The sequence below is a fragment of the Lactuca sativa genome, chromosome 8, assembly GCF_002870075.4.
Source record: "Lactuca sativa cultivar Salinas chromosome 8, Lsat_Salinas_v11, whole genome shotgun sequence".
NCBI classification, from domain to species: Eukaryota; Viridiplantae; Streptophyta; class Magnoliopsida; order Asterales; family Asteraceae; genus Lactuca; species Lactuca sativa.
In genome coordinates, this window is record NC_056630.2 from 200,204,066 (window position 1) to 200,224,135 (window position 20,070).

Consider the following 20,070-nt stretch of genomic DNA (forward strand, 5'->3'; position numbering starts at 1 on the left):
TCGAGGTATTCTTGACGCTACCCACATGATCTTCGGTACCATCAAGAAGGGGCTTTTGGAGCTCGTGGAGGAGTGTCTCAAGTCTTTTTAGCCGAGATTATTACGGGTCAGATTAGGGCTCGAGCTCTCTCTTTCCGGGAGTTCAAGGCGTGTAGAGCGTCTGAGTTCTTTGGGGTCAAGGACCCCATCGCTAGCCGTCACTAGATTGCTAACATGGAGAATGATCATCGGACGAGCTTTTGCCCTACGGGGGAAAATATGGGATTTGCGTCCAACCTGCTGAGGGATAGAGCATAGGACTGGTGGAAGGAGGTTACCCGAGCCGTGGGGGCAGCAGCAGTGGTAGAGATGACATGGGAGGACTTTTTTCAGTTTCAGAGGGAGTTTGCACCAGCTATCAAAGTGTAGCAGTTGGCGAGGGAGTTCCATGACCTTCAGCAGACTACACAGACAGTGGCAGAGATTACAGCCAAATTCAGGGAGAGAGCATTTTTGGTCCTGTAGTATGCTGCAGATAAGGAGATGAGTAAGACAAGATATCATGATATGATGAGAGATGATATGATCGAGAAGGCCCATGAGCGGGAGATTGAGTTTGAGCTCCGGACGAAGTGGAAGCCGGAGCAGTTTTAGACGGTTGTGGGTCAGGCTAATAGACCCAAGACCTCTGATACCCACACCAGTGGCTAGGAGGGTCGGGGCTGTTACGTCAAGTGCGGGAAGTCGTACAGTTGAGTCTGCCGATCAACAGGTCCAGGATGTTTCAGTTGTGGCTAGTCGGGCCACATGTGTAGGGATTGCCCCAAAAGGGCTCTGATTTGCTTCCATTGCAATCAGATCAGCCATAAAAAGGTTGATTGTCCGAGATTGTCTGGGGTAGAAGTGGTGGGGCCTACACCAGCCCCCTTGAGGATTACCAGTGGCCTCCATGGCAAGGCAGAGGCTCCTTTGGTGAAGAGCAGGGCTTTTCAGCTGGCCACCGATGAGGCATGTGCAGCGCCGGATGTAGTTACTAGTATGTGTTTTAACCTCATCTTTTATCGCTTTCTTGTTTATGCTTATGCTTATTATGATCTTGTATAGGGACCTTTTGGTAAATGGTTTGACTGCTTATATTTTGTTCGATTCGGGGGCTACCGATCCGTTGTATTTCTTGTGCTTAGCAAGAAGTTTCGAGACACGCCGAGGACTTTGTACTCTCCTCTAGATTTGGAGATTTCGGATGACCGTATCGTGAGTGCTTCAAGGTTTTTCCGTGGGTGTTTCCTAAACATGTTTAATAAGAGGTTCTATATTTATCTGGTGCCAATTCCCTTGAGAGACCCGAAGGTTATCACTAGGATGGATTGGTTGAGCCCCAATAGGGTCGTGATTTATTACAAGCTACAGTTGGTGAGAGTTCGAACCCCAAGTGGGGTAGAACTGGTTATTACTGGTGAGAGAGCTTCACATGAGCCAGCTCTTTGTTCGGATGCGAGGGCTAAGAGATATCTACAACAAGGTTGTTTTGGGTTCTTAGCTTATGTTTTTGACACGCGAGTTGTAGGCACGAAGGAGTTGAAAATGGTACCCATTGTGCGGGATTTTCCTGATGCCTTTCCTGAGGAGTTACTCGGAGTGCCTCCCGAGAGGCAGGTCGATTTTTGGATTGATTTGGTACCTGACGCGGCTCCGATAGACAAGGCTTCGTATCGTCTGGCACCACCTGAGATGCATGAGTTGTCTATGCAACAGCAAGAGCTGCTAGACAGGAGTTTTATTCGTCCGAGCAATTTTCCATGGGGAGCACCGATCCTATTTGTGAAGGAGAAAGATGTGTCACACAGAATGTGCATTGACTATCGGGAGTTAAGTAAGCTAATGGTGAAGAACAACTACCCACTTTCTCGGATTGACGATTTGTTTGACCAGCTTCAGGGTGCATCTTGGTTCTCCAAGATTGATTTACGGTCCGTGTACCACCAGGTAAGGGTTAGGGATTAGGATGTGCAGACGACAACCTTCAGGACTCGTTATAGTCATTACGAGTTTATGGTGATGTCTTTCGGGCTCACCAATGCACCAGCATCGTTCATAGATCTCATGAACTGGGTCTGTAGGCCGACGCTGGATCGATCTTTGATTGTTTCCAGTGATGATATTTTGGTCTACTCCAAGACCAAGGAGTAGCACGTGCAACATTTACGAGAGGTGTTGGAGACCCTGAGGAGGGTGATGTTTTATGCAAAATTCTCCAAATATGAGTTTTGGTTTATTGTAACAGAATAAGAGTGTATTCTAGCAGAATGAGAGTGTATTCTACTAAAATACACTCCAATTCTCTATGTTCCAGGCAATTTTGTTGTATTTTGAGTGAGTGAGTCCTAAAACAAAACACGAACCCATAAATAAAAATATAGATGCGAATTCATTCTGAAAAAATATTATTGCTGATATTAATGAAGAATTTAAATAGTTTCCATAAAACATGAATTATAATTATGGATATCGTTTAATATACATTGAATTATAAAATCATTTAATATCTATCTTTATTTGGTTAATTAATAATTTAATTTTTATTAAATTCTTATTGGTCAATTTTAGCACACAATAAATATAAGAAACACATCAATATATATATATATATATATATATATATATATATATAATTTTGAGAATGTTTTAGGTGCTTAAATATGACTTGGATACTAATACTCAGCTTAATGAGATTACTCATAGTTAGAAATGAACTAATTATTTATGCATCTTCATATGAAGTTTCTTAAACAACAATGTATTTTGACCTGTAGTTTAAATGTAATTAAAATATGTTTGTAACTCTTATCCATGCAATTTCTCATTCATTCATAATGACGGTACAGTGCCATTGTGATTGAGTATTATCTGAACACATAATTTGAATATATTATAATACTTAGTAAAGTAAATTTGTATGAGAAATAGATTATACCGGCGATGATAAGTTGAAAATGATATTAACGTTATTGTTTTGTAGCAAATAAGTGGTTATAGAGGAATTTGATCCTTAATCTTACTAGTTTAATAACGTTTTATTTTTATTTATAATTTCATTCAAAAAAAATTTAGATTTTTAATGAAAGGGTAAAATAGTTAAAATAAAATTAAAAAAAAAAATTGAGATTTTTTTAATGAGACTTTTTGAAAGTAACCATGTAAAATATATTTTGATGTAAAAAAGAGCTGATTTGAATTTTTTATCCACTGATCATGATTTTCTTATTAACAAAATAAATTTAGAACTTTTTTTTTTTTATAAACCGTGCCTTTGTTTAACGAACATATAATACGACTCCTTGTCCCTAAATCATTAATAATTTTATTAAACTTTTCTAATATTGGGATCCTTGAAAGGTCAACTTATTCTCTATTTCACCAGTATTTCTCTTTCCTTCCTCCATTATTCGCCCGCCCTTTCCAGTAGCAGATTCGTCAATCAAAACCCTAATATCCGCTCTGTCTGTAATCTTATTCAATCAGATCAAACAAGTAAATCTGCATCCGATGGCCAAACGAACTCTACCGATCCTCAAGCAACTGCTTCACCGACCAGCTCCACCTGTTTCGACCCCATCCCGATCTGTCACTTACATGCCCCGACCAGGTGATGGTGCTCCTCGCACAGTCACCTTAATCCCCGGAGATGGGATCGGTCCCCTCGTTACCGGAGCTGTCGAGCAAGTAATGGATGCGATGCACGCGCCGATTTACTTCGAAAAGTTCGATGTTCATGGTGACATGAAGACCATACCAGCGGAAGTCATAGAGTCGATTAAGAAGAATAAAGTGTGCTTGAAAGGGGGTTTGAATACTCCCATGGGTGGAGGGGTTAGTTCGCTGAATGTGCAGTTAAGGAAAGAGCTTGATCTGTACGCTTCGCTTGTAAATTGTTTTAATTTGCCTGGATTACCCACGCGCCATGAGAATGTTGATATTGTGGTGATTAGAGAGAATACTGAAGGGGAATACGCAGGGCTCGAACACGAGGTTGTTCCTGGTGTGGTGGAAAGTCTTAAGGTATACTCTAATCCAAGTATCGTTTTGCTTTCATCTCCATCCAATTTCCATTGAATATGTAAAAAAAAACGTTATGGATTCTGAAACTTGCACATGTAAGTAGGTACTTGATGTATGTATTCTGAATAATCTTTAGGTTTAGCAAGTTCTAAGCTTAGAATCTTAGGTCAAATAAAGAAGTTTAGGGAAGTAGATGATAGGCCCTGAAATGAACTCAATTTCCCTTGAAGTTTGGGTTGAGAGGTCTGAATGAACTTTTTTAAAAATGATCTGAAGTTTCCATAATTTCCAGGTGATCACAAAGTTTTGCTCAGAGCGAATTGCAAAGTACGCGTTTGAGTATGCTTACCTCAATAACAGGAAAACAGTGACAGCTGTCCACAAAGCAAACATCATGAAACTTGCAGATGGTTTGTTTCTAGAATCTTGTAGAGAAATAGCAAGCAAGTATCCAGGCATAAAATACAATGAGATCATTGTGGACAATTGCTGCATGCAGCTGGTTTCAAAACCAGAACAATTTGATGTTATGGTCAGTAATCATTATACAATGTCACAACTCATAATTCTTTGCTTTCTATGAATCTTTTCAAGATTTTAAGTTTTTCAAAATGCCAAATAGATTTAAGTGTGTGGTTATTGTTTAGGTTACTCCTAATCTTTATGGAAATTTGGTGGCAAATACTGCTGCTGGTATTGCTGGTGGCACTGGTGTCATGCCTGGAGGTTGGTGCTCCTTTAAATTTAATTATATTTGCATAATTATTCCTGTCTTATGCAAGATATATCAATGTTACAATGTACTTTCATATATCAATGTTACATATGATTGGCTATAATTGGGTGGATTTTTCAAAGGATGATTTTGAAAATTTGTGATAGATTTCTTATATAGAGTTTCTGTATGAATCTAATAAATTTTTAGCATTGTGCTTCTGATTTCTTTCTTATTAGACCATTATATTTTAAAAAATCTACCCAATTATAGCAGTGAAAATTGCTTTTTATCTGGATACCATTTCTGTAATTGTGTAGATTTTCAAAGTATAAGACAAAATTTCATAATTGGTCCTTGTGCTTTGCAAAATATCTCACTTTGAGGACAACTATGGAAAACATCACGCCACCGGTCTCTATGGTTTTGAAACCTTGCATGTCTGGCGTTAACTTTAACTTTTGACTAGTTAGTTTTTTCTAAATGACGTAAATGCCCTTGGACCAAATCTGAGAATTGTGTATACTTCAAGGATCAATTCTGCAATATACACTTTACTTTTTTTATAGAGTCCGACTCTTATTATTTCTTTTATTCTTTATTTTAGTCTATTATCAAATATTCAAATTGAAAAATATTATATTGAATTTAAACTATTGATATCACATGTAGAAATATGATTTAATTTGTTACAATATTTTCAATTGAAGTTTTTTCATTTCTTGAATCAAAATAAATAAAAACATTAGAAAACACAATAAATAACTAAAATTATAAAAAAAATAGAAAAGGTCTAAATGGTAAAAAAAAATGTTGAAAAGTAAATTAAAAAAAAACGAAAAAAATTAAAGTGTGTGTGTGTGATATATATATATATATATATATATATATATATATATATATATATATATATATATATATTTCAAGATTTCAAAATTACACAACTGGTCCTTGAGGTTTGTTGAATATTATTGCAGATTTGGTTCAAGGGCAAAATGGTCTTTTCATAAAAAGTAACAGCTGAAAAGTTGGTTTTAACTATGGAAGGACCATTCATGAAATTTTCCAAACCACAGGGACAGTGGCATGACATTTTCCATAGTTGTCGTTAAAGTGCAATATTTTGCAAACCACATGGACCAATTATGAAAATTTGTCTATATATAATAAACAAATGGGCTAAATGCAATTCATAGAAACACCCTTTCATTTTCTCTAATATATTACTAGGTGTAAAACCTGTGTATTATACAGGTTGATTAAAAAAACTATATATCAATATATTTTAATATATATTATATATCTTTTAAGATTCTTTACATTTATTATCACATTAAATGTATTTAATACTTACATATATAAATTTAGTATTATGTGGCACATTAATTGATTTAATTCAAAGGAAACCACAAAATGACACGTGGATTTAAATTTAATCAAAATATTTACAAAATTACATGTGGCAAATTTAATGAGAAGATGACATTTGGCAAAATGATCTTCATTTATTAGGATAGATTATAGGATCATATACTTCCATTCCTTTCTATTTCTCTTAATAGGTAACTTTCATAGTTTGAATAATCTATCAAATTAGCAGTGAAAATTGCTTTGTATTTGGATGATAATCACCTACTTTTTTTTTTTTTTTTTCTCTAAAATCAATGAAAGTAGGTGGCTATTTCTTGCATTTAATTAACATATGGGAATCCAAATTTGTAGGTAATGTGGGAGCTGATCATGCTGTGTTTGAGCAAGGTGCTTCAGCAGGAAATGTTGGAAAACAGAAGATAGTGGACAGAAAGACAGCAAATCCAGTGGCATTGCTTCTCTCATCCGCCATGATGCTCAGACATCTTCAATTCCCTTCTTTTGCTGACCGATTGGAAAACTCAGTCAAACGTGTCATTTCCGAGGGTAAATACCGAACAAAAGATCTCGGTGGGAACAGCACCACTCAAGAAGTTGTCGATGCTGTCATTTCTAAACTTCATTAGATCACTTCCAATTCCAAATCATCATCCTTTTGATTTTGATATTTCTTCACAGATTTTTATTCCTTGTGAATAACATAATATATATTATGATGACCTTTGAGGCAAGATGATAAACATTAAAGACTTAAATAAGAATCAATTGTGAGAAGTTTGTACCAAATTTCAACATATCATTTATTTTTCTCCATTTACTTAAATGTAGTTTCTTATGCTTTACATAAATTCATATGTTGATTGTTCATGTCCTTAATTTAGTAGTAGAAAGTCTTAAAATATGGTGCTGTAATGAAAAGAAATATAAGTAGGATATTATATATAATACATAGATAAGTGAAAGTACTTTGTTGTTTTTTGCATTCATTTTGTCCTAAATTATCATACAAACATTAAAAAAAAAAAGATTATATACAACTATTTGGCATTAAGTGATACATGCACCACATTCCTTTTTTTGAAACCAGTTCCTTTCAGAAGCATGATAAAATTTGTACCCATCATCAAAATACTTTCTCCAGTTCACTCTGTTGTATCCTACAAAGCCACAATAAGTCATGACCTAATTTACACGACTTTATGAATTAAGTCGTTCTTTCTTGCATTAAGTAAAAAAGAAACAAACTTACAGTCAACAAGTATATCAGCAGTAGTCAAGATTGTGTTGTGTGTAATCAGATCAGTTTTTTTTTTTTTTTTTCCAAATCCCATCTAACGCCCAACCTGTGAAAACAAGATAAAATGCAACACAATTTAGCAAAACAAGCCACAATAAAAAATAATAAATAAATACATAAAAATTCATGGCACGACCTTTGTTAAATTCAAATCCTCATGCAGAAACCACCATGGCCCATTCTTGTTTAACAATCTAAACAAAAACACAAAAAAGTTAGGTCTCTCTCTCTCTCTCTCAAGAAGATGAAATTACCAATATACCCTTTGTCATGTCATGAAATCACACAATTACCTGATAAGCCCTGCCAACATTCGTAATCCCATGAAGAGAGTCAAACCCGACCAAACGCCATGAAGACCAAAACCCGAGGGAGCATAGTAAAGAAAAGCAGACGATAAAATCCCAACAAGCATCTACAGTGAACAACATATTTAATCCAATGGCAAATACGTAATTTTATATTCATATCTAAAAAAAAACATACCATGGAATAAGCAGCATACGGGAAGTCTGAAACTCCATAATGCAAACCATCAACAATAAAAGCCAAAGCATTCAAAGGCTGACTAGCACTCACAAACTTTTTCCACAAAAACAAAACACATCAGAGATGTATACATATAAAATATAAATAAATAAAATAACAACAAGGGCATTATAGGGATTTTACCAAAACCCCGGTTCTAGCAATCGCCAATACTCCAACATCCTTGGTGAACAGTGTGACTATAGAACCAAATGAAACTCCCAATATTGCAGCCAAAGTAACACCCATCACAAAACCAATCTAAAGAAAATAATAAACATTAATCAACTTTTATAAAATAAAATAAAAACATCTTTATATATTATATAAAGAAAAAAATTATTAATTAACATTACAGTCAACACAAAGTATGTGATATCCTTCACAGATCTATAATCCCCTTTCGAAACCGAACTAGCAATCAATGCCTAAAACAAAACAAAAAAAAAATGGTTAAGAAGTCAACTATCTGACAAATAGTCAAACATTTTCCTTAAACTATATGTCAAGTCAAAGTCAAAGTCAAGATTTGGTGAATTTATACCTGACCAGATGCAGCCAATGCATCTGTAATAAGAGAAACAGCCAACCAAACTTGCAGACATATCTGATGAGCAGCCATGGCTATAGGACCTTGTCTAGCAGCCATTGATGTTGCTAAGGTTGTTGTTATAAGAACTGCAAGTGTTCTTCCAAGAAGAAACCCACCTAAAGAAACAAAACACAAGTTTTTAAAATACAAAATAATAATAATAATAACATATTTTATTACTTACCAGATTTCATATAGCAACCGAATTTAAGTGCTCCTGGTTTTGGAGGAAGTAATACAGCTCTTTTATTAAGGTGCCATATCATTAAAAATGTGACAATGTATCTGAAACAACATGATTAAAAAAAAAAGTTAAGAATTAAGATAAAACTTTTTTTTTTTAATTTATAAAAGGGAGATTTTTTATTTTTACATACTGTGAGGTAACAGTAGAAATTGCAGCTCCAGTTACACCTAATTTGAAGTAGTACATAAGAATGGGAAACAGAAAAACAGCTGAAGTATTACCAATGCCTGTAGAAAGAAAGAAAAATATATATATATTATTAACCAATAGAAAATAATAATTAAACGTTTAAAATTGAAAAAACAAAAAACTTGCCTAGACAAAATACAGGAGTCTTTGTGTCCTTAAAACCACGAAAAACACCTTGAAGAGCTAAAGAGACCACAACTGCAGGAGCACCAAGGGCTCTAAGGGAAAGAAACTGCTGAGCTGGCGCATGCATTGAAGAAGCCTGTATAATATAAACCAATAAATTCAACAATTTTATGCAAGAAATAGCAATTAAAGTATAATGCTATAATAACAGAAAACTATATATAAAAGTATTCTTCTGTTTCTTGCATTTAGCCCTAATTTGAATTATTTGAATTGAAACTTACTGATGATATACCCATGAGATTAAGAAAAACCCCTGATCCAAAATATAAAGATAAACCCTCAAAGATTCCAATTCCAACAGCTAAAAGCAAAGCTGTAGAAACAGAAGCTAACTGTTTCCTTTCTGTCATTCCATTCCCATTTGCTTCATCAGAATTATCTCCTGTAAAAAAAAAAAAAAAAAAGGTAAATTTTTTTTTTCTTGAAAACAGTAAAAAGGTAAAAAATTTCCACCTTGGTTTTTAGCAATATCTTCAGCAACAAAAGAAGTGGCAACACTGAGAAGAGGAATGTTGAAAAGCTTTGAAACAATGTTAAAGATTGATATGGAAACTCCAGCAGAAGCCAACTGCACAGGACCTGTGAATAGGATATGATAAACACAAAAAAGAAAAAGAAAAAAGTTGAATTTACTAAATTAACCCTGAAAGCTTTTTAATCTTTACCTAATCTACCAATATAAGCTGTCTCCATTAACATGGCTAAAGGTTCAATAGCTTGCCCTGCAAGTGCTGGTAATGTGAGTGCAATGAGCTCCTTTTTTATATTTTTGGCACGTGATTTTTCAATCATTTCTGGTTCTTCTTTTTTAGCAATTCCCATTAAGTCCCTGAATATATATATAAATGTGAATCTTTTTCTTATTATAGAAGTGAAAAATGATGATAAAGACTAAGTTTGAGGACATACGGATATACTTCTCTAATGTTTGCCACATCATCTTCTTCTTCCTGTGTTGCAATATTCTCTTCAGAAGAACACACACTAAAATCTGAATTTTTCCTTTTTATTGAAGAAGAAGCATGCTTCCTTTTACGCATAATTGAAGAATACAACATCATCTTTGAGGGATTTGAAGAATATTTCAAATTGTGTGATGAAAATGAATCATGAACTCCTCCTATTGACAATTGTTCTGGTTTCTTTAACTTTCTTTTTGTCCATTCACTACTTCTTGTAGCCAATCCATTATATACAACACCATCATTCAGTTGCCCAGAAGCCATATCTGTGTTATATTAAAACAAAATTTTGTCATATTCACTTATTTCTGTCTTTTATCTAAGGAATAAAGTTTAGTAATTTTATAAGCCTAGAGTGGAGTAGAGATACCAACTTCACAAACTTGTACAAATTTGCTCATGTGTCAATATGTAATAGTGAATTTGCTAAAAGAGGAGTAGGTAAGTAACATCATAATATAACAAAAAACTATGACTAAAATCACTATAAATAAATCATGGAAGACAAGAAACTGAATATACATCTTATCTTACATACAAGATTAATTAAAAAGATGTGGGAGACATTGATGGATGTGTGTCATCCACTATTATATAACTCTTATAGAAAGTAAAGATTATGTAAGAGTTGTCATTTTCAATGCCCTTAGCATCAAATTAGCAACATGACATTGATGGATGTGTGATTTTGTTGGGTTTCGGATAATGACATGTTTGGCAAATTTCATAATGAAATGTTTTTATTTACAGATCAAGAAAGCAATGGGTTGATTTTTGAATGAATTAGAGAGTAATATGATTATCAATAATGGAAATTAATGTTCTTTCTTCTTATGTACAAGTGGTCACTTGGACCCACAAGATGAAAATGTTAATAAGACCGATGTAATAAAGGCTTTCGATTCCCCAAATTAGCGACATTTATTGAAAATGTTCAGATAAGACAGATAAAGTCATTCAGGAATAAAAAGGAGGTGGCAATTGGCATATCATCGAACACCTTAACTACAAAGAACCATCAATCCATCATATGATCAAATATGAGGTCAAATGGTTCTTTTTCCACAAGCGCGATTGAATATGGAATATTCAAATTTTCAAGAATATATGATGAAATTATGTAAAATCCGTAATAAAATCCATATGGATTTTGAATCCACATAGCTAAGTATATGACTAAAAAAAAAGAAGAAAAATACAGTTTTCCTTTTTGGAAATGGAGGGTTTAGAAAGATAACATCAAAACTGACAAACAAAGAGATGAACAAGCGCTATCTGAATTTCACAAGAAACACCCACTAAAAAGTGAAAACATTAGAGGCCTATAGAAGCGAATTTGATCAAATTAGCGTACAAAACCAAATTTCCGGCATCTGTCAAGAATCACATGGTTGTGTCACTGTGTGTTGCAATAAAAAACAAGAACACTCACTGAGATATAACAAAATCATTACGGAAAAGTGAAAACCTCAAAACCATGAAAGATAAGTAATTTAATACAGAGAGTAAAAAGCAAAAGCAAAAATGAAAATCGTGAATGAAGATGAAAGATTAACCTGAGTAGATAGGGATTTTGTAAAGATTGGTGGTACTACGAGTTTATAAAAGCGGCGGCATGCAAAGGCGTTACTGTCAACTCCGCCGTGGTTTTATGAATACGACGATGACGATGAATTCATGAATTTTCGTTTCGGTTATGTTACCCGGAAAATCCATGGTAACCGACAACCCGACCCGAATTGAATCTTTATTTATAATAAATTAATAACCACGAAACTATGTTTTTTGTGAAAAACAAAAACTCTTAATTTAGGTTAAATATAAAAGTAAAAATAAGTTATATTAATCTGTTGGAGTAAAAATTTTGTAGGATATTTTAATGGTGCACAGAGTAGGATGAGATTTAAAACTAGAAAATTGGATTGGAACCAGAACTGTTAAAACTGGAATATGTAAAATCTGTTTTAGTTCCGGGTTTAAAGAATGATTTTATCCGGGTTTGGTTGTGTTAGAACCGGAACTGTTTTAGCGGCCAGAACTGGTTTTTGTGAAAAGTTTAAAACATGCATGTTTCGTTTGTTTGAAATCGGATTGACATACTATTTTTTCCAACGTGTAGTTTAGAATTTGTACATGATTTTAGATTATATTTATGTTATTTTCAATTTCATATTCATTAACTTACAGTCCTTTAAATTTGGGATATCAAAGCTGTAAATTTTCATTTTTTTTTTGTATTATGTGAAAATATTAGAATATGTATATTTAATTTTTTTTGAACTCAGATAAACATGCGGTTTTTAAAACGCGTAGTTTAGAGTTTGTATAAGTTTTTAAACAATAATTTTGATATTTTTGGTTTGATATTCAATGGCTTACAGTCCCTCGAAGTCGAAATATCAAAGTTAGTTTTTTTAAAGTTCAAACACACTAAGTAATTACCAAAAAAACTCTGGTTTTCTTGGTTTTTTTGGTTCTAGACTAATTTTACCCAGTTCCACTTGACCCACTTTGACATTTCCGGATTTTGTGGTTCTAGGCCCACTTTACCTGGAACCGGTTACTATATAACAGTTTGGTATCCTTTCCTATAAAATCCTAAGAACAGGTTTTCAGGTTTTCTAGATCCAAATCCATTCATACCAGGTTTAGACCCACTTTTATCCCTTGTACAAAGAATGACAAGGGACAAATAACCCAATGCCGAATTATACATTCTTATATATATATATATATATATATATATATATATATATATATATATATATATATATATATATATATATATATATATATATATATATATATATATATTAAAAGATGACACTTTTTAGGAATAGTAAACTTATGTGACTTTTGGCAAGAATGGTCTTTTGTTTATGTGTTTGTGTTCAAATCCGTCTTTATGTCATTTTATGTCACTACCCATATTTTGTGCGAATACGTGTTGAGAATAGTTCCGGTTTCCCGGTCATTTTGTGTTCAAATCCGTCTTAAGGTGCAATTTTTGTTTTTTAAAACAAATATATATAAAAAAACAAAACTTTTTACATCCTATAGTGAAAATGAATATGTAAAAAATAGGAATTTAATTTTTTTAAAAGTCATTCTTAAAATTTAAAGTTATTTTGTTTATATTTCAATTTTGCTGAAAGACCTGTCGCATCCGACCCGCAACGCGGGGGTTCCCCACCTAGTTATATAATAAAGAACACATAATTACATAAGTACACGAAAAAAATAGTGAACTTTAAACACAGCATTTATCAGCATGGGTTATTTGGCCTAACCTTCAAATAAAATATATTTGTTTTGGACTCCAAATTATAAGTTCAAAATTTTATCTTATTTTGTCATATACGAGTGTCTTTTTTACGAAATTCTTTCATTTTCCCTCAAGAGGCAGGAAAATTTTTTCTTTTTTTCTAAAGTTGATCTAAAGAAGACGCATATGACTCGATTTGTTGGTCACATTTTCCTTCGATGATGAAAATTATGGGATTTTCTGATTAATTATAAAGCTTTGTCTTCATTAATCAAATATTGTATTTCGATTCTTGTCAACGTTTCACGTAGTGTTGATTTAAGATAACAAATGGTCTTCGGTAAGACGACCCATTATCTCCATTTTATTCATATTGCCCAATGGATCATAGTCAATATAGATAATTTACAATGATGCGATCATGTCAACGGACCAAATTAAAGGGCCTTTTAAAGGTGTTAAGATGGGCTCACTGAATTTATGTCTTTTCACATTTTTTGGTGGAATGATGCAATTTTTTAGAGGATTTGTCAAATTATAATGTTATGGGTCTTATTCGAATTCTAAGGTGCTTTTATTCGGGAAACTTGGCTGGGTTAAATATATTTTTTAATAAAAATAATATGTACAAAATTGGTGTTTGTTTCGTGAAGGCAAAGATTATAGCCAATTTGTTGAGGATTCATCTTGATCTTGCTATTATTGATGACATGGTTAATAGAGAAAGTTTGCAAAAAATATTGGAGAAGTTTGAGAAGAAATTGTCAAGTTAGTAGGTCTAAACTTTATCACTTAAACTTTTACCATGTCTTTTATGGGGAGATTGGGTATTAACTATTTTTCAATGTTCAAGGCTCCAATTGGGATGTTAAATATTTAAAAAAAAAAATGGTAATACACTTTCTATTAGGAAATGTAGGACACAAAGTTAGCATGAGTGAAAAGGGAAAAGATTCTAAAGAAGTTGGAGGATCAAAAAAGAATCTGAAGAACAAGAACCAACATTATTAGGCAATCGTGTTACATATACAAAACTCAAAATGATCAAACACCAAATATTAACCAAAATCTTCCCTCTAATAAACAACATTCCATGAAAATTGCAAGAAAACAAAAAACCGTGATAATACTAGCTTCATGGATACTAACTACTACATCACTGTAAAAATTCACGGGTATATATTTATCTCACTTGAGAAGATGAAAAGCGATCAATAATACACCAACAATAAAGCTCGATCTTAAACCATTCGAACCATTTCCTGAAGGGGTGTTGTTATTTCCACCTGTTTACACCACATAAAAATACATTAAGAAACGTAACATTTTATTTAGTAGATATTTGTCAGACAGTTTAAATTTACCTGGACTACTTGGACAAGTAGACTCTTGAGTAAGAGTAGTTTCAATGGTGCCATTTATGTATCCCGCATACGAACATCTTGAAAGGCTACAATTAGAATCCGAAGTGGTGTTGCCCAAATCAAAAGCGGTCCCCACACATTGCATGGAAGGACAAGTTTGCCCTCGTGGCAACTTAATCCCCGATGGCTTGCAGTCCAATCTAAAAAAACAAAAAACATAAAAATAATTATAACAATTTAAAAATAATATTTGAAAAAATAAAATGATTTGAGTTAGAATTTGATGTGTTGACTTACATCCAATTATTCGCAGCATTGCATTGGCATCGGACACAACTGTTAGCCGTAAAAACGTAAGTACCATTTGGGACGAGTAAAGGGTAGTCCGAAGAGTTATTTTGCACCGATGATGTACAAACTGTTAAAAAACAACAAAAGTATTAGTGGAATAAATGTTTATTAAGTTTAAAAAATAACACCATATGGGCCCACATACAAGACTTTTGTTTTCAAAAGACGTGTGAATTAGGATAGAGGCAATCGATAAAATCACACAAAGGTATATACAACAAGAAGATGAATGCAATAAAAATAAAAATAAAAAATAACAATTTGTCGTTATTACTACTGCCTTAAAGTTTGTGGACCTTGTCGACATGTGATTGTCTCCTTTATTTAGAAAAGTACCAAAATATCCTTCCAGATAGATGAATAAGTGATTTCGATGTAAAAACTTATCAAAAAGGAAAGTTTGAAATGAAAAGAATTAGATTGATTAAAAAGTTATACAACCTATTTTACCTTCATTTTTGTTTTGACCTAAATAAACTACTATATTCTTTTTTAATCCTTTTTGTAAAAAAAAACTCGATTATCAAAGACTATTTTTGGTCTTTAGACATGTCATAATCAGTCAAACATTAGACTTCGGTCAAACTATTCAAACATAAACAAAAATTAAAAAATACCCATTCTACCCATATACTTAATATGACTATTGTTTGACATTTTCGTTTAAATATTAAAAAAGAATCACTGATCATGAAAATTGAAAAAGATATCTTGCATATCATAATTAATATTAGGAAATTAAGCCATATGGATAACAAGTATCTTCGCACTTTCTTAAAATATGTTAAACTGAAAATTGTTTGGCTAAAATTATTTAATCCCAATAATGCCCTTTTGTTGCAAAATCGATGATCAAACAGATAGATCCATATAACAAAAATGAAAAACAATCGATTACCTTTAAGAGGAACATCAAGAATCGAATCAGCTAGCAAGTTTGCAGAGCTGTTCATCCCATTCAGATTCAACAACGTGCTCTCCGTCGTACTAAACTGCTCCGCAATCCCACTGACGGTGCTCCCGGCGGGCACCAAGTATCCATAATGCACCACCGTATCCCCATTAACTTCATCGCAGCTACACGGCAATGGAATCCAGAGCTTCTGACCCACCAATATAGTATTCGGATCGGATATATTATTAACAGACTGGATCTGCGGGTACGTCACGAGGTTAGAAAACACCTCGGCGGCGATATGGAATAGACCGTCGTCGGGAACCACGGTGTATATCGGACGGCGGTTGGAGATTCCGGAACCGTCACGGCAGGCGCAGGGGAAGGGGATTTTGAGGATTTGGGAGGCGGGGAAGGTTTGGGTTTGTGGGGTTGTGATTGGGAGGTTGTTGGCGGCGAGGAGAGAGCGGAGGTTTTTGATTTCGAAGAGTCTGAGGATGGAAGCGAGGGTGGTGGTGTTTGGGAGTTTGTAGTCGATGAGTGAGTTGCATGTGGCGGTGGAGGTGGTGTTTGAGCATCGGAAACCTAAACTTGGTGTTTGTGCAGTTGATTGAATGGAGAAGATGGAACAGAGTAAAAACAATATGGGGAAGAAAACCATGTTGGAAAACCCCATGTTTTCTCTTTGTAAGATATTGTGTGCTTGCAATGGAAAGAGCTTCGAGGGTATATAAATGGTGGAAGGAAAGTTGGGGGAAGGGGAAGAAGTCTATTTGGATTTTGGAATTGTAAATGGGGAAATGTTGACTTGGTGGGAGACTTTTGAGGTTTTAAGACTTCCATTTATTTTTGACAAATATGTCGAAATTGGGGCCAAATATATTTAAACTTTTATAAAAAATGATAAAAATATGTCATATGAATGCATGATTATTGTGGTTTAATAAATATATTAGTTTATACGTGTTTAGTTAAATTTATGCTTATATGTTTGATCCATTATTTTTGTTGGTTGTCTTTTCAAAAACTATATTGCCATTATATTCTTGTAGACTAATCAATGGAAAAACCACTAATTCGTGGGAATAATTCCTCGAGGACTTGGAAATAGATGTTAAGAAAAATGAAATTTGGTTTGAAAATCTTCTCTTTTTTATTCTCTTTGGATATATCTATCTTTGAAAAATAAGCATAAAAATAAAATAGAGGTTTGAGAGATATTCTTGTGAATTTTAATATTGATATCGCAAAACACAAAATGAATATCTTAATGAGTGCATCAAATCTTATATTTTACATTATTTTGATGCCAAATCACACACTATTAGAAGTATGTCCACCGTTTCATAGTAGTTTGGGTATGTTACTATTAATAACAAATTCTTTTAGTTTGCGCGCAACAACATATTTAAGCAATAATTGACAAAATAAAATAATGGTGATTTAGTTTAGTAATTTATTAGTGATTAATAAATTAATATACACATGTAGATCGCAAGGGGTTTAAAGTATAAGATTTGAAATTCAAATCTTATGGATAATAACTTAGTGACCAAATAATTATCCAAGTTGAAAAATTTATTACTCCCCTATAAATAGAGGTACCATGAACTGGCCACAATGCTACTGTAACACCCGATGGTTCTAAGATATTATTTATTTAATTGTCTTAATCAACTATGTTGCTTTGGGCTTAGTGATTTAAGCCTTCTATGTGTAGGCTTAGTTGAGGCTGTACGCAGGGCGTAAGCCTGGTGTATGTGAGGCGTAGTTGGTCTAAAGTAAATCGCGAAGGCATGCACGTACGCGCTGCATACAAGGATGTACACGCAACGTACATGCTCAGACCTAAAACCCTAATTTTTAGGGTTCAAGCCCTATATAATGTCATTAAGTCCCAAGTGTTAGCCTCCATATTAGCCTCTACTGTGCAGAAACCCAATCGAGTCTTAGCTTCCATTGTTAAATGTGTGAGCCTTTGGAGAGCTTTTGGTGTTCATTTTTTGTGTATTTTGAAGGAGTTGAAGAAGCTAGAAGTTGCTTAGCCTGAAGAGGAGGTCTTGGATCCATAATTACCACCTTGTTTGCCAAGCTTTTAAGGTATCAAGCTTCCATCTTGATTGCTAGATGTTTACATCTCTTTTGGGGTTAAATTGTTATGTTTTTAGCCATGGTTTGGATGGATGATGGGATTAGGGCACCCCAAAGGCTTATTCTTTCAGATCTAAGGTCTTCATGGACTCATTTGCCATAAAGGTGTGTAACATCCAAAATTTCAAAACAATTAAAACTTTTCAAAATCACCCATTTTATTAACATTGTTGCAAAAAGGTTTTCAATACATTATTAAACAGAGTAATTTCCCAGGTTCAATTCATAAAACACCAACGCGAGGAACGGTACGATCACGCCTTTGCCTTGCTACAGACTCTTGAGAACCTGAAACATAAAACCACAACTGTAAGCCCGAAAGCTTAGTGAGATACCCCCAGAATACCAACCACATATACGCCTTTCCAGGCCCTGACCTTCCGGTCCATGTGTCTCAGGGGACTTCCGTCCCTGCTGGGTAAACCTTCCGGTCCTACCCACGCCGACCTTCCGGTCCATCACACAACATAATCGCCTTCCGGCCCATAACATATCGCCTTCCGGCCCATAACATATTGCCTTCCGGCCCATAAGCATAAAATGCACATATAACATAACAAACAATCATATAACAGTTCATAGACAACAATCGATCACAGATCACATATCATAGCATTACTCTAACAAGATACTGGTCTAGCCGGTCACTATCATAACATTACCCTATGAATCAGTCAACATACTAAATGCATACATACGCCTTTCCAGGCCATGACCTTCCGGTCCACATAGTAATGCCTTCCGGCCCATAACATATATTGCCTTCCGGCCCATAACATATAACAACTGACAACTACCCGGATTTCCATCCGATAAAAGGGTTGGCATTGGTGCCATAAACCCTAGCGATATAGTGAGGATAACTCACCTCGAAACTGCCGACTGAACAGATAGCTCAAGCTGCTCCGATCACTGATACGATCTCCACCTCTGAATAGTCACCAATGCACTGAACTCAAACAATAACAACAATTACCAAAATACCCTTGAAACCACTGGTAAATCCTTGGTCAAAGACAAGGTCAAAGTCAACCCCTGACTGACCCTACTCGCCGAGTCAACCCTAAGACTCGCCGAGTCCCCAGGCTCAGAACTTCACTCAACCCGCGACCTAACTCGCCGAGTCACCCCAAGACTCGCCGAGTTCAACGATTCTGAGTCCACTCGCCCTTAACTCACCGATTCCTTAAGACACCCTTTCTACACGTCGAGTATCCCCTTTTTACTCGACGAGTTCCTCCTGGAAGAATCGCGGGGCCACCCCGACTCAACTCGCCGAGTCTGAAGAACAACTCGACGAGTCCCAGTTATTCTTCAAACTACTCGCCGAGTCTGTTCATCAGACTCGTCGAGTCCATGCCATGCAGTCGATCAAACTGCTTCCTGAGATAAGTATTGCCCCGAAATACACAAGCATGGGACCTTCTGGACCTCTAAGGTCCTAATACAGGGTTATAGTCGTTTGGGTAACAAGGGTAACACTTAATCTAATCACAAAGGAGTTCCATAAACCCTAATTCCGTAACACATCAACATAGCAGAGGATAATTCGAGTTCTTACCTGAATAATGTGCCCTCTGTGTCCCCAAATCCTCAGAACGTGACTCCCTTGTTGTTCCTTTAGCCAAGCCCTTCTCTTCCTTGCACCACAACCCTTCCAAGATCAACAATGGCCCTTAAACTTTGCTCCAGATGCACCCAATCGATTTAGGGTTCTTCTCAGAAGGCCAAAATGAACAATGACGGCCCATAAGTGCCTCTTATACGTCCCAAACCTGAACGGTTAGGGTTTCCGCTGAACAGCGTCGACTCGCCGAGTCCATATCTGGACTCGTCGAGTCCAGTCGCGATCCCGCGACCAAGTCTGCGATCCTACTCGGCGAGTCTAGGCTCCAACTCGCCGAGTCCCCTCTTAA

The 20,070-nt window shown here is 34.9% G+C and overlaps 3 protein-coding genes across 3 annotated transcripts; 1 reads left to right on the forward strand and 2 right to left on the reverse strand.

Annotated features, from left to right (window-relative positions):
• Window positions 1–3,358: 3,358 nt before the first annotated feature.
• On the forward strand, window positions 3,359–6,910 carry LOC111904644 (isocitrate dehydrogenase [NAD] regulatory subunit 1, mitochondrial). Its single transcript, XM_023900383.3, has 4 exons — window positions 3,359–4,038; window positions 4,331–4,570; window positions 4,686–4,764; window positions 6,476–6,910. The coding sequence occupies exons 1-4, from the start codon at window positions 3,526–3,528 to the stop codon at window positions 6,748–6,750; spliced, it is 1,107 nt and encodes a 368-aa protein (XP_023756151.1). The 5' UTR covers window positions 3,359–3,525; the 3' UTR covers window positions 6,751–6,910.
• Window positions 6,911–7,031: 121 nt separating this feature from the next.
• LOC111904643 (protein DETOXIFICATION 45, chloroplastic) lies at window positions 7,032–11,822 on the reverse strand. Its single transcript, XM_023900382.3, has 16 exons — window positions 11,685–11,822; window positions 10,076–10,394; window positions 9,832–9,995; window positions 9,620–9,745; window positions 9,388–9,548; window positions 9,104–9,239; window positions 8,919–9,015; window positions 8,726–8,826; window positions 8,494–8,657; window positions 8,306–8,377; window positions 8,094–8,210; window positions 7,908–8,003; window positions 7,715–7,836; window positions 7,558–7,615; window positions 7,374–7,467; window positions 7,032–7,281 (listed from the first exon to the last, which is right to left on the reverse strand). The coding sequence occupies exons 2-15, from the start codon at window positions 10,390–10,392 to the stop codon at window positions 7,456–7,458; spliced, it is 1,743 nt and encodes a 580-aa protein (XP_023756150.1). The 5' UTR covers window positions 10,393–10,394; window positions 11,685–11,822; the 3' UTR covers window positions 7,032–7,281; window positions 7,374–7,455.
• A 2,556-nt stretch (window positions 11,823–14,378) lies between these two features.
• On the reverse strand, window positions 14,379–16,800 carry LOC111904642 (lysM domain-containing GPI-anchored protein 2). The gene is made up of 4 exons (XM_023900381.3): window positions 16,007–16,800; window positions 15,055–15,175; window positions 14,758–14,957; window positions 14,379–14,679 (listed from the first exon to the last, which is right to left on the reverse strand). The coding sequence occupies exons 1-4, from the start codon at window positions 16,677–16,679 to the stop codon at window positions 14,582–14,584; spliced, it is 1,092 nt and encodes a 363-aa protein (XP_023756149.1). The 5' UTR covers window positions 16,680–16,800; the 3' UTR covers window positions 14,379–14,581.
• Between the last annotated feature and the right edge of the window lie 3,270 nt (window positions 16,801–20,070).

What these genes read in the sequence shown, in the direction of transcription:
- LOC111904644 (XM_023900383.3), top strand. Translation starts at nt 3,526, where the DNA reads ATGGCCAAACGAACTCTACCGATCCTCAAGCAACTGCTTCACCGACCA. An exon ending in GTGTGGTGGAAAGTCTTAAG is followed by an intron (nt 4,039 to 4,330) that starts GTATACTCTAAT and finishes CATAATTTCCAG; the next exon opens with GTGATCACAAAGTTTTGCTC. An exon ending in CAGAACAATTTGATGTTATG is followed by an intron (nt 4,571 to 4,685) that starts GTCAGTAATCAT and finishes GTTATTGTTTAG; the next exon opens with GTTACTCCTAATCTTTATGG.
- LOC111904643 (XM_023900382.3), bottom strand. Translation starts at nt 10,392, where the DNA reads ATGGCTTCTGGGCAACTGAATGATGGTGTTGTATATAATGGATTGGCT. An exon ending in GACTCCTGTATTTTGTCTAG is followed by an intron (nt 9,016 to 9,103) that starts GCAAGTTTTTTG and finishes TTCTTTCTACAG; the next exon opens with GCATTGGTAATACTTCAGCT. An exon ending in CGTATGCTGCTTATTCCATG is followed by an intron (nt 7,837 to 7,907) that starts GTATGTTTTTTT and finishes TGTTCACTGTAG; the next exon opens with ATGCTTGTTGGGATTTTATC.
- LOC111904642 (XM_023900381.3), bottom strand. Translation starts at nt 16,679, where the DNA reads ATGGGGTTTTCCAACATGGTTTTCTTCCCCATATTGTTTTTACTCTGT. An exon ending in TCTTGATGTTCCTCTTAAAG is followed by an intron (nt 15,176 to 16,006) that starts GTAATCGATTGT and finishes GTTTTTTAACAG; the next exon opens with TTTGTACATCATCGGTGCAA. An exon ending in TACTTGTCCAAGTAGTCCAG is followed by an intron (nt 14,680 to 14,757) that starts GTAAATTTAAAC and finishes TGGTGTAAACAG; the next exon opens with GTGGAAATAACAACACCCCT.